At 32.8% G+C, this 14,481-nt stretch overlaps 1 protein-coding gene across 2 annotated transcripts; it reads left to right on the forward strand.

Moving 5' to 3' along the window:
* The first annotated feature begins 2,030 nt into the window (after positions 1-2,030).
* LOC119611570 (protein rhomboid) lies at positions 2,031-10,427 on the forward strand. 2 transcript variants are annotated; one of them, XM_037967211.1, is made up of 4 exons: positions 2,031-2,724; positions 6,716-6,859; positions 9,062-9,241; positions 9,477-10,427. In XM_037967211.1, the coding sequence occupies exons 1-4, from the start codon at positions 2,476-2,478 to the stop codon at positions 9,735-9,737; spliced, it is 834 nt and encodes a 277-aa protein (XP_037823139.1). In that variant the 5' UTR covers positions 2,031-2,475; the 3' UTR covers positions 9,738-10,427. The 2 variants fall into 2 exon arrangements, with proteins under 2 accessions (XP_037823139.1, XP_037823140.1); XM_037967212.1 differs by having other exon boundaries at positions 9,167-9,241.
* Positions 10,428-14,481: the final 4,054 nt, after the last annotated feature.

The following is a 14,481-nucleotide window of genomic DNA, read 5'->3' on the forward strand; positions in this document are numbered from 1 at the left end:
GTTAGTTAGTTAGTTAGTTAGTTAGTTAGTTAGTTAGTTAGTTAGTTAGTTAGTAGTTAGTTAGTTAGTTAGTTAGTTAGTTAGTTAGTTAGTTAGTTAGTTAGTTAGTTAGTTAGTTAGTTAGTTAGTTAGTTAGTTAGTAGTTAGTTAGTTAGTAGTTAGTTAGTTAGTTAGTTAGTTAGTTAGTTAGTTAGTTAGTTAGTTAGTTAGTTAGTTAGTAGTTAGTTAGTTAGTTAGTTAGTTAGTTAGTTAGTTAGTTAGTTAGTTAGTTAGTAGTTAGTTAGTTAGTTAGTTAGTTAGTTAGTTAGTTAGTTAGTTAGTTAGTTAGTTAGTTAGTTAGTTAGTTAGTTAGTTAGTTAGTTAGTTAGTTAGTTAGTTAGTTAGTTAGTTAGTTAGTTAGTTAGTTAGTTAGTTAGTTAGTTAGTTAGTTAGTTAGTTAGTTAGTTAGTTAGTTAGTTAGTTAGTTAGTTAGTTAGTTAGTAGTAGTTAGTTAGTTAGTTAGTTAGTTAGTTAGTTAGTTAGTTAGTTAGTTAGTTAGTTAGTTAGTTAGTTAGTTAGTTAGTTAGTTAGTTAGTTAGTTAGTTAGTTAGTTAGTTAGTTAGTTAGTTAGTTAGTTAGTTAGTTAGTTAGTTAGTTAGTTAGTTAGTTAGTTAGTTAGTTAGTTAGTTAGTTAGTAGTTAGTTAGTTAGTTAGTTAGTTAGTTAGTTAGTTAGTTAGTTAGTTAGTAGTTAGTTAGTTAGTTAGTTAGTTAGTTAGTTAGTAGTTAGTTAGTAGTTAGTTAGTTAGTAGTTAGTAGTTAGTTAGTTAGTTAGTTAGTTAGTAGAAGAAGCTTATTTTGTGATCGCTTATAGTTCGGGTGATTAAAAATGTTTTCATTACTTCCACCTTCTTCTGGATCACATAGTCAAGCCATAAACCTAACATTTATTTCATCTCAGCAACTAAAAGTATGCTTTCAAAAATATTACTCTAATTAAACCCTTTGTTTTCTAAAAATATATATTTTAACATTTACAATTACGATCATGATTCATATGAAATCGCATACAATCGGTATCTACTGCTGTCCCAGCAACAACAATAACAAAAGCACCCTCTATACAGTAGTTTTCCGATTTAACGAACCCATATGTTGTCAGGCCTGTTCGTAAAATTGAAAAGTTCGTTATATGCAGTACTAACTAAAGCGTGGGTTTTTAGTAGGAAAATAATTAAAAATAGGTACATAAAATATTTTTTAAATGTATTTTATAAAAATTAATTCTTTTTTTATAAAAATAGCACAAAACACAAAATTCCGAATTTTATATACCCACCTTCAAACCATATATGTGTCGAATTTAATCGCTGTATTTTTAATTCAGTCATGAGCTTTAAAGTTATTTCTCGAAGTTCATCGCTATACTCGTATTTTTAAGCGAGTAATGAGCGTTGAAGTGATATGGAGGGTAAGGTCAATTATTTCCCATAAAATTTGTTAGAGATTTCGGTTAGTATAGAACATGTTTGTATCGAATTTCATCGGCGTACTCGTATTGTTAAGCGAGTATTGAGCGTTAAAGTCATTATCTGAAGGACGGACGGACATAGCTACATCGAACTAAAATTTAATAAGAACCCAGAATGTGTTACAGTTTTGGGTATAAAAGAACCACTTAAAACAACGGTATAGTTTTTTGCTACAACTTAGGTTATTTGTTATTTTTGATAAATGTCATTTTATCTTCATTTAAATAATAATATTTTTATTAGTTCGTTAAACAGAGTACAAAAAACAAGTTTTGTTTGTTATTTAAGGTAGTCAATAGGAAAAATTAGTTTGTTCGTTAAATGCGATGTTCGTAGAATTGAATGGTCGTTAAATCGGAAAACTACTGTATTTATATTTTAAACAAAAATTTGTTGCCGTTTTTAACCGATTTCTTTTGTTGTTATTGGAAAAATCTTTAATCAATAATGAAAACAAAAATAAATAAAAAAGCACACAATCAACTAAATATTTTTGTGAATCCATAAATAATTTTAACAACAACGGCGGCAGTCGACGATGATCATTGATTGGGTTAAAGACGGACAAGCACAAGTAATTGTTTAATAAAATAAAATAAATATTTAAACAAAGTACTTTGCATTTGCAATCTACAAGATACTTGAACTCGTAAAATATATATTAAATAAATATTTATATATAAATAATAACAAAGTAATTTTTTGTTAATTTAGTACATTTTTAAATTAAAAATTATTGTGTTAGTGTTATTGTTTAAAAAAAACATTTAAGGAAGCCCAAATGGTCATTAATCAGTTAATTGTTTATTTATTGTTAACAATTGTTACTTCAAATAAAACTGATAACAAAGTATTAAAACGCATTTTTAAAGCTTTTTGGTGATAAAAAAATAATTTATAGATAATTATTATTAAATAATGCATTGAAGTGATTTAATTTTGTGTTTGTAAAAAAGTGCCGAAATCATGATTAATTCTTTAATAGTTAATAATGAAATAAACAAAGAAGATTTAAATAGAAATCTTTTATTTCGTATTGAAAATTCTTGTGAAATTACAAGCGCCTGTGATAAATGTAACATGAATACGGAAACAAATTCAAATTTATTAAGTGATCATGAACAAATTGAGCGTAAAGATTTTATAGATGATTTGGAATATAATAAACGCATATGGAAGGTGCCCTGGTTTATATTGATAATGTGTTTTCTACAGGTAAGTAAACAATGTATTTAAGTGTTTCCAGCAATGCTATAACGAAACTTGCATACACTTTTTAAATAAAAGAAATCATGAAAGTCTAGGCTAAAGTTCAGATTATAGTCCAGGATATAGACAAGACTGTAGTCCAGACTGTAGGCGGGACTATAGTCCAGACTATAGACAAGACTATTTTCTATACTATAAACAAGGCTACGATCCAAACTTTACACAATAGCATAATGCAGAATATAGAGAAGACCATATTCCGGACTATAGACAAGACTACAGTTCGGACTATGGAAAAGATTATAGCCCAGGCTATAGACAAAACTATAGTCCAGACTATAGACAATACTATAGTTCAGACTATAGACAAGAGTATAGTCCAGACTATAGACAAGACTATAGTCCACACTATAGGCAAGACTATAGTCCAGACCATAGACAAGATTATAGTCAAGACTATGGATAAAACTACAGTCCAGACTATGAACAAGACTATAGTCCGGACTATAGACAAGACTATAGTCTGGACTATAGACAAGGACTATATAGTCCAGAGTATAGACAAGACTTTAGTCCAAATAATAGACAAGACTTTAGTCCAGTTAATAGACAAGACTTTAGTTCAGATAATAGACAAGACTACAGTCCAGACTATAGACAAGACTATAGTCAAGGCTATAGACAAGACTTTAGTCCAGTTAATAGACAAGACTTTAGTTCAGATAATAGACAAGACTACAGTCCAGACTATAGACAAGACTATAGTCCAGACTATAGACAAGACTATAGTCCAGACTATAGACAAGACTATAGTCCAGACTATAGACAAGACTATAGTCCAGACTATAGACAAGACTATAGTCCAGACTATAGACAAGACTATAGTCCAGACTATAGACAAGACTATAGTCCAGACTATAGACAAGACTATAGTCCAGACTATAGACAAGACTATAGTCCAGACTATAGACAAGACTATAGTCCAGACTATAGACAAGACTATAGTCCAGACTATAGACAAGACTATATAGTCCAGAGTATAGACAAGACTTTAGTCCAGATAATAGACAAGACTTTAGTCCAGTTAATAGACAAGACTTTAGTTCAGATAATAGACAAGACTACAGTCCAGACTATAGACAAGACTATAGTCAGGCTATAGACAAGAGATAGTCCAGACTATAGACAAGACTATAGTCCAGACTATAGTCCAGACTATAGATAAGACTATAGTCCAGACTATAGACAAGACTATAGTCCAGACTATAGACAAGACTATAGTCCAGACTATAGACAAGACTATAGTCCAGACTATAGACAAGACTATAGTCCAGACTATAGACAAGACTATAGTCCAGACTATAGACAAGACTATAGTCCAGACTATAGACAAGACTATAGTCCAGACTATAGACAAGACTATAGTCCAGACTATAGACAAGACTATAGTCCAGACTATAGACAAGACTATAGTCCAGACTATAGACAAGACTATATAGTCCAGAGTATAGACAAGACTTTAGTCCAGATAATAGACAAGTCTTTAGTCCAGTTAATAGACAAGACTTTAGTCCAGTTAATAGACAAGACTTTAGTTCAGATAAAAGACAAGACTACAGTCCAGACTATAGACAAGACTATAGTCCAGACTATAGACAAGACTATAGTCCAGACTATAGACAAGACTACAGTCCAGACTATAGACAAGACTATAGTCCAGACTATAGACTATAGTCCAGACTGTAGACAAGACTATAGACAAGACTTTAGTCCAGATAATATACAAGACTATAGTCCAGATAATAGACAACACTATAGTCCAGATAATAGACAACACTATAGTCCAGACTTTAGTCCAGAAAATAGACAAGACTATAGTCCAGATAATAGACAACACTATAGTCCAGACTATAGAAAATACTATAGTCCAGACTATAGACAAGACTATAGTCCAGACTATAGACAACATTATAGTCTAGACTATTGACAGGACTATAGTCCAGACTATAGACAAGACTATATTCCAGACTATAGACAATACTATAATCGAGACTATAGACAAGACTATAGTCCAGACTATAGACAAGACTATAGTCCAGTCGATAGAAAATACTATAGTCCAGAATATAGACAAGACTGCAGTCCAGACTATACACAATACTATATTGCACAGTATAGACAAGACTATATTCCAGACTATTGACAAGACTATAGTCCAGACAAGGCTACCGGGGTATAATCAAAACTTTAAACTAGACTGAAGTCCATACTATAGATTGCAACATAATGCAATTTTTAATACATTTTTAATGTCTCCTGCAGTTGTCATATTAATTGAGTAATAAAAATCGTGCTATATAAATGAATTGTAAATCAAATGACATTAATTTGTATTTTACAAAATTTCATAAGACCACAATTATCTGCGGTTTTAGTAAGAAAATAATGGAAACATCACACCAACTAAATCAATAAAAACACTGGTTAAACACAAATAAACTAGTGAACTAATTAAAAAAGGTTGTTCGGTTTGCCCATCTGTCCATCTGCCCTTTTTAATTCATTGTATTAGAGATTTGGCGCGAAGCAAGTGTTGCGGTTGTTAACAAAAAAATTTTATATTATATATTATAACAGCTAAGGGGTGGCGAATGGAATTTTCATTTAAATAAAATAAATCCTCGAAAAAAAAAAAAAAAAAACCAAAAACTAAACAATTTAACGTTTAGATTTAGGCATATCATCCCCCCTCCAATAAAAAGCAGCCAGTGATAAATTGTTCGTTGAACACCTTAATTTGGAATTAATTTGTCATGATTTGTCATATTTTATTTTGGTAACGTTGACATCAATAGTTAGTTAATGCACAGAAAACCGAGCAACAAAAAATATTGTTATGTTTTGCGACATTTGCACATCAAGTGGATTCGGATGGTTGGATGGATGAAGTTTTATGTTCAAATGCAACCACAATCTCTATCGCCACCACTACCATCACCGCAGTAACGCAGACAAAACGTCAATGCCAAATGGAAAATCAACTCAATGATTGAATGATTCAATGAAACCTCATCATACTCTCAACTGGAAGATACTTTTAATGCACATTTATCGCTGATTTTCTGTGACTGTGTGTTGTTGTTGTTGTTGTTTCTTTTGCTACTTTTTTCAAGCCATACAAATTTGGTTGGCAATAACAACTTGCGGTTTTTTGTTGTTTTTTTTTTAACTTTTCGGCTTTGGGTTTCAAATTCTGTTGCAAGTCTGTTCAATGGTCGTTTTGTATACAATTGAGATGAAAGATCTTGGGCCAAATTTGAAAATTTAAGTTTAAACATAAACGAAAATGGCTAATTGGTAAATTTAGGACAAGGAAATGGACAAGTGCTTCTGTTAAGTTTTCTCCAAGTTGATCAGTTTTGTACATTTTCAACATACATGTTTCCTTTACTCATTCCATGATCATTCGTCTGATCAAAATTTTCCATTGGCCCTAATGCTATAAATACTTATGTAGCCAGTGGATGGATGGATAACTGACTAAATGCTTGACTGACTGCCTGCTAGCTTATTTGGTTATGGCTATTGTATCATTTGTCACTACTAAATAATGTAGTGTCCATATGTCGTCTGCTTTTGGTTTCAATGTACTTTTGCATTGCGGTTGGAACCGCAACAAGATAACAACAACAAAACTAACATTCGTATATAACATGTTAATCCATGTTGAATTTATGTCACGGTAACTTTATTGGAAAACATGATTTCACTATTTTATCCATATGGTCGTAACGTTGGTACATAAATATGTATGTATATCGATTACAATAACCATTTAATGAACCAACTTAATTGAGTAATACTTAGTTAATTGTTTCTTTTTTTTTTACACAACACTTTAAATATATTCAAGTTGTCATTTAAGGCATTGCTGGAAATGTTTTAAATTCTCAAGTTATTTGCTATTCTTGAAATGATTTTCATATTTTTCTTTTAGATCTCTTTGTATTGTATAGCGAATGCCTGCATGCGTCAACAATTAATGTTTATGCCGGAAACCATTAATGATTACTGGAGATATTTTACTTATATGCTGTTGCATTCAGATGTCTTGCATTTATCAATGAATGTGTGTCTTCAGGTGGGTGGTGTAAAGTATGTAGTTAAAGGTTTAGGTTTTCTGAAGTTTTTCTAGGGAAATTGTAAGTTTTTTTTAGAAAATTTTACAAGGATTGTAACTGAGGGAAACAAAAATTATAACTATAGCAAACTATATTGTTGGCAAGACTACATTTTATCTATCGTTACAACCATAGTGCAACTTAAAAGAGATTGACTATGGGTTGGACTCGAACGAACGAAAGAACGAACGAACGAACGAACGAACGAACGGAACGAACGAACAACAAGAACGAACGAACGAAAGAAGAACGAACGACGAACGAAACGAAACGAACGAACGAACGAACGAACGAACGAAGAACGAACGAACGAAACGAACGAACGAAACGAACGAACGAACGAACGAACAACGAACGAAAACGAACGAAACGAACAACGAACGAACGAACGAACGAACGAAACGAACGAACGAACGAACGAACGAACGAACGAACGAACGAACGAACGAACGAACGAACGAACGAAACAACGAACGAAACGAAGAACGAACGAACGAAGAACAACGAACGAAACGAACGAAACGAACGAACGAACGAACGAACGAACGACGAACGAACGAACGAACGAACGAACGAAACGAACGACGAACGAACGAACGAACGAACGAACGAACGAACGAACGAACGAACGAACGAACGAACGAACGAACGAAGAACGAACGAACGAACAACTAACTAACTAACTAACTAACTAACTAACTAACTACTACTAACTAACTACTAACTAACGAACTAACTAACTAACTAACTAACTAACTAACTAACTAACTAACTAACTAACTAACTAACTAACTAACTAACTACACTAACTAACTAACGAACTAACTAACTAACTAACTAACTAACTAACTACTAACTAACTAACTAACTAACTACTAACTAACTAACTAACTAACTAACTAACTAACTAACTACTAACTAACTAACTAACTACTAACTAACAACTAACTACTAACTAACTACTAACTAACTAACTAACTAACTAACTAACTAACTAACTAACTAACTAACTAACTAACTAACTACTAACTACTAACTAACTACTAACTAACTAACTACTAACTAACTAACTAACTAACTAACCTAACTAACTAACTAACTAACTAACTACTAACTAACTAACTAACTAACTAACTAACTAACTAACTAACTACTAACTAACTAACTAACTAACTAACTAACTAACTAACTAACTAACTAGTAACTAATAACTAACTACCTAACTAACTAACTAACTAACTGGTTTTGGCTATAGTTTAACTTTGGGCTTGACTTTAATTGACTAAATCCTCGACTGTAGTTCTGCTCAAGACTATAGTTCAAAGTATTATTTTCACTATGATATGACTTCAGTGTGACTAAAGTGAGCTGATATATTTTGAATATATTTAAGACTCTAGCCTTGACTACGACTTCGCTATAGTCTTAAGTATAGTTTGGCTATATTTTAACTAAAGCCTCGAATGTACCTTGATCATAGTCAAGACTATTGTTTACACAATATTAAAGATTATTGTTTGTAGTTTGACTATGATTTTGACTATAGTTACTATGGTCTTGACTATAGTATGACTATAGTTAAACTATGGTCAATATTATTCTTCATATCTTAGACTTTGGTTTTAACCATCCATTGACTACAGTATGGCTATTGCTTGAGTACATTCTTTTCTTTAGTTTGACTACAGTCTTGCTTATAGCTTGACTATATTCATGACTAGTGCTTGACTATAATATAGATTATAGTTCCTCTATATTATAGTCGTTTATATTTACAGCAGATATGTATTAAATCTTGATTCCTGGCTATAGTTTATAATATAGTCTTGGCATTAAACTACATTTATGACTATTATCTTGACTATAGTTTGCCTACATTCTTGGCTATCGCTTGACTATTGTGTGACCATAGTCCCTTAGATTAGACTGTAGTCGTGACTTATACTTTGCGGTATATTAAAAAATATACCGCAAAGTATAACTTTGCGCTATATTTTTTAAATATTAAGTTTTGACTATTAGTTTGATTATAGTTTTGACTATATTTTAGTAGGTCATATTGACCACAAATTTGATTACTTTGGGTCTTCAACAACATTTAAATATCTATCAATTTATATTTAATTTGTTTCCATAAAATTTTCCTTATTCATTATTGACAGTTCGTTATTGGTTTCTGTTTGGAAAGTGAACAAGGTCATTTGAGAGTAGCATGTATTTATATAATTGGCGGAATTGCTGGTTCATTGGCCACTCTTTATTTGCAGCCACAACTGTCACTAATGGGTGCTTCAGCCGGTGTCTATGCCATGTTGATGAGCCACATACCACATTTGTTAAAGGTTAGTGAAGCGTGCCATACAAATAAGATTACCCATTCGCTTATATGCATACTTACAACTGTGATCATAATGTGTAAACATATACATACGATATGGGAAGAGCGTTTTTTATATATTTTGTAGACACACCAGATCCATTGTTACACTTGCCCACCCCCCATGCCACCTTTCATCTAATATAGATTTCTATTAATATTTAAAACAAAATGTTTTAATTTAGTTTTGTATTTTGCAGAATTTTCATAATTTGCCCCAACGTTATTTGCGCATTCTGTCGATGGTGATTTTATTTATAAGTGACATGTGTTTTACCACATTTCATGTTCTCATCAATCACAATACGAATCCACGTATATGTTTGGAAGCTCATGCAGCCGGTGCCATTAGTGGTCTAGTGTTTGGATTTTTAATATATAAAACAAATTCCAAAAAGTCTACGTTTGTTGGTGGTAGATTGAAAACATTGCCCAGAGGTAGAGATGATCAACATGTATGACGTATGCTAGAGAACAATGAAATTTGTTGTTGGCTTTGTTTTCCAGAGACTATAGATGCGATGCGATGATTGTTGTAGTTAATTTTAGTTTTAAATAATTTTAAGGCAAAAAATTTACATTTTATTTATATAGAAAAAAAATATTTGCATGTTTAGCTTTTGATAAGTATAGAGTGTATATTTATATATAATTTATTTATTACTTATTAGTAGTTCATATATAGGAAATTTAATTATTTTATTCTTCATAATTTTTGACACTTTCATATGAAATTATTATTTTCATGTTCAATTAAAGTGTAAGTCACGTAATTGTTTAACCAGTTGTTTGTACATATGTTTCACTTTCATTTAGCATAAGTTTTATTAGTATTTTATGAAAAAAAAAACATCTACTTGATTATTATGGTAATATAATAACAATGTATAACCTTTTATGGTTTAATAACATTTAGGGTAATCATAGATTGTTGCTAGCAAAGTGTTAGTTATAAATTAAAGCAAAACATGCTTAATTAAGCAGTTGCTAATATATTTTTGTATATTCCTTATATAAAACTGTTAACTCCTCCTTTAGTTATTAGCTTTTTATACCCTACACCACTTTAGTGGGGAGGGTATATTGGGTTTGTGCTGATGTTTGTAACGCACAATAATATTGGTTCTATACCCACCTTAAAGTATACCAATCGGCTCAGAATCATTTTCTATACGTCCGTCTGTCTGTCCGTCCGTCTGTCTGTCTGTCTGTCTGTCTGTCTGTCTGTCTGTCTGTCCGTCCATGTAAACCTTGTAATCAAACTACAGGTCGCAATTTTGAAGATAATTCAATGAAATTTGGTACATGATCTGCTATTGTCCCAGGGACGAAGCCTATTGAAAATGGTTAAAATCGGTCCAATATTTCACCTAGCCCCCATACAACTGAAGCCCCCAATAGGGCTTGCCATCCTTGTAATCAAACTACAGGTCGCAATTTTGGAGATAATTCAATGAAATTTGGCACATGATCTTTTATGGTATCGAAGCCTATTGAAAATGTTTGACATCGGTCCATTATTTCACCTAGCCCCCATACAACTGAACCCCCGAATAGGACTTTTAAACCTTGTAATCAAACTACAGGTCGCAATTTTAGAGATAATTCAATGAAATTTGGCACATGATCTTTTATGGTATCGTAGACGAAGCCTATTGAAAATGTTTGACATCGGTCCATTATTTCACCTAGCCCCCATACAACTGAACCCCCGAATAGGGCTTTTAAACCTTGAAATCAAACTACAGGACGCAATTTTGGAGATAATTCAATAACATTTGGCACATGATCTTTTATGTTCAAAATGGTTTACATCGGTCCATTATTTCACCTAGCCCCCATACAACTGAACCCGCCGAATAGGGCTTTTAAGTTCATAATTATGTTTAATATACTCATATTGCGACAAAAAGCTGCAAAAACCAAGTTGTATACAAGACTTTATAACCTTCACGAATTCCATAATAATAGATTCTAATATGACCCTAGCCCCTATGAAAAGCCCCCATCAAAATTTTACTTAAATGTCCACAATTTTATTCAACAATAAATGGCTTAAGTTCATCTGAGACAAGGTACAATTCAACTTAAAAGCTTTATTATGAAAACTAAATCACATTTTAATTTTGTCAAAGGTGTAGGGTATTATATGGTCGGCCTCGCCCGACTATAATTTCTTACTTGTTTTATATTGAACTCTTGAAATCATAATTATTTTTTGTTTAACATAAAAAATCGTGATAAAATTATACAATTTGCTTTATGGATTTTATTTATTTATTACTAGTTTAAGTATTTAGTATTCCATATGTTTGATTAACTTGTATTTATGGATAATAAACGATTAGATTTTTTATGTAGTCACTTGTTGATTTGAATGAGGGTCAAATTGTTTAAAATAAATAAAAACTGAAAATTTAATTATTTTTTAAGGGAATGAGATTTATCACATAATAAGCTCCTTTTTTATCTGAAAGGTGATCAAATTCTTTTGATGCTTTTCATCTTCGTGAGGGGACTATATGGATCCCAAATCGATTAAGTCATGTCCGTCTGTATGTTGAGATACATTTTTTTGAAGACATGTTTTCGAGAATTCCGAAACCATCCATACAAATATTGCAGAAATATGTGAGAAATTATTTTTGGAAGTAGCTGACCATATTAGACCCTACACCAGTTATGAGTCTTAAGCGGCCAATTCAAGCCCAATCAGTCCATCATTAAGTACAGTAGAAGATCAATTTGATTAGTAAGTCTACATGAACGGACAGACAGACGAATATAGCTGAATAGAATTAGAAAATTATTCTAAGTCGATAGGAATACTTGAAGATGGGTATAGAACAGAGGAGCTCAAGATTACCATTTCATAGCACGCGTGATAGGGTAAGAAAATTCTGCTGACACTAAGTTGATACACATAAACTATAGGTTTAATACTTCTTCTTTTTATAATGAGCAATATCAGTTGGTTTGCTCTCAACTTGAAAAACAAAATCAAATCAGTTGCTGATCAGCACTTGTCGAAGCAAGGTCTGTGCGCGACGTTTTCAAAATACACACAGAAATACAACAACAAAATTTTGAGAAAGCCGAATTAATGTAGGAGAATATGAGAGAACAGTTGATAGTTTTTTATATATAGACTTTGATATACGCTGGCTGTCAAAATCCATAATAAATACTTGACAGTTAGCATATACTTCATAGTTTGTAGTCATTTTATTAGGATACTTTTATTTTGAATTGAATTCTGTTCTCTGCTGCTTTACCAACACAAATAAAACAATGGTAGTCTATGCTAGTATGTGTTTGAGCACCACTGGTATAGAACGAATATTATTGTGCATTACAAACATCAGCTTAAACCCAATATACCATTTCCACTAATTCTAAAAATATTATAAAATATAGCGAAACCGAGAATATCTGAGTTATCTGAGGGAACGTCAGTCATTAATAGATTTTAAAAGCAAATGCTCAAAACTTCGACAGTACCTCTGATAATCGTTTAAAATGCTACCCTAAGTACTGCCAATACACAACATTAAGTTGACTAAATAGTTCATACTAAAATGTCACCGGAGAAATCGTCTCAACGCTTGGATGGTTGGTTTTTCAGGCTGCGAAAAACGCAAGTATGGCTCCTCATGGTCCCTCAAAACTTCGACAGTACCTCTGATAATCATTTAAAATGCCACCCTAAGTACTGTATATGACCGTACACAACATTAAGTTGACAAAATAGTTTATACAAAAATGTCACCGGAGACATCATCTCAACGGTTGGATGGTTGGTTTCTCAGGCTGCGAAAGACACACATATGGGTGATCATGATCCCTTTGTGATATCCGTAAGTAGATAAAAAAATAGGAAAAGAAGGAGACAAGGAAATGAGTGATCAATAGTTAAAAGAAGAATGTAAATTGAGACAACGGAAACAGTGATCATATTTAGAAGAAGAGAGTTTTAGCCTCAAAGAGCTACTGATCAGTGTTGTTGGGGTTTGTCGATCAAACCAACCGGCATGCCTGATAAAGGCATTTAGGTTATTTGGTTTAATTCCAGATAACTCTAAAGCGTCCTCCAAAGATCTATGTCTCAGATATCGAAGACGAATGTCTCCTAATGCTGGACAGTGACATAGAAGATGATAATTGTAAGGTACTCCAAGTCTTGAAACATTGTCAAGTATTCCAAGTCTCATAACAAATTTACAATGCCCTGAGATCATTTTGCTGAGTTCGGATCTGCTGTGTTTCGTAAGATAGTCCATGCGCTCTAGCTTTGGTCATATCTTCTTATCCATCTCACCTGGGATAGTTCGTAGAACATATTGTCTATAAGTCTTTTGTTAACTATTATCGGAGTATCACAAATGTCAATGTCCGAGTCGGATATGTGTAAACCTATTTTCGCGAGTTTGTCCGCGGTTGAGTTGCCTGTAAAATGCCTTTGTTCTCGTAATCATATGAGTACGATGTCTCGTCATACTGTTGAAGAATGTTCGGCATTGCTTGACTATCTCGGACCGAATTACACTTCAATCATTGTTGATTTTGAAAGTAATCCTGTAAAAACACTGGGATGATCCCAAGAGTCATACTAGAAAAGACGTTTGTGTGTAGCGATCGATGCCTGTTTATGGAAGCTTTGAACGACATTAATAAATATGGAAAGAAGTTCTGACATGGGATCTCAGGTTTGTTAGCGGTTGCATTCGCAAGTTTGGCTTCGTGTGCATTAGCTGCAGCGGATGTCGCTACACGTTTCGGAGGGTTATAGGCTTTGAGGCTGTCGATCCATCTGATCTGCCTCTCTTTCGTGGGATTTTCAAGTCACGTAATAAATTTCGAACCTTCTTCATCGGTTTTTGGCATATTTCACGTGCCTCCTCGATATCCAAAGGCGCTGCGCCACTGCGATAGAGGATTGCGTGTTAGGAAGAGATTCCAGTAACGCATCATCATCGTCCGTTGGGATAGGTACATCAGTAGAATTAGGACATGAGTCCCCCAACATCATGGTATCATCGAGAATTTTTTGAGCAGTTTGATCAGTAGATATTTGCTCATATTCTATTCCATGGGGACCTGACCTGATCTGTTTTAATATTTTTGTTTTGTTTAAATGGGGAAGGACATCATGCAACAGAGCCCTGCATATTGCCAACAAATACAACCGGACAGTACCCTGATCCG

This window comes from Lucilia sericata, unplaced genomic scaffold (genome assembly GCF_015586225.1).
Source record: "Lucilia sericata isolate MDLA Ls3-8-SP2 unplaced genomic scaffold, ASM1558622v1 Contig001482F_arrow, whole genome shotgun sequence".
Lineage (NCBI taxonomy): Eukaryota > Metazoa > Arthropoda > Insecta > Diptera > Calliphoridae > Lucilia > Lucilia sericata.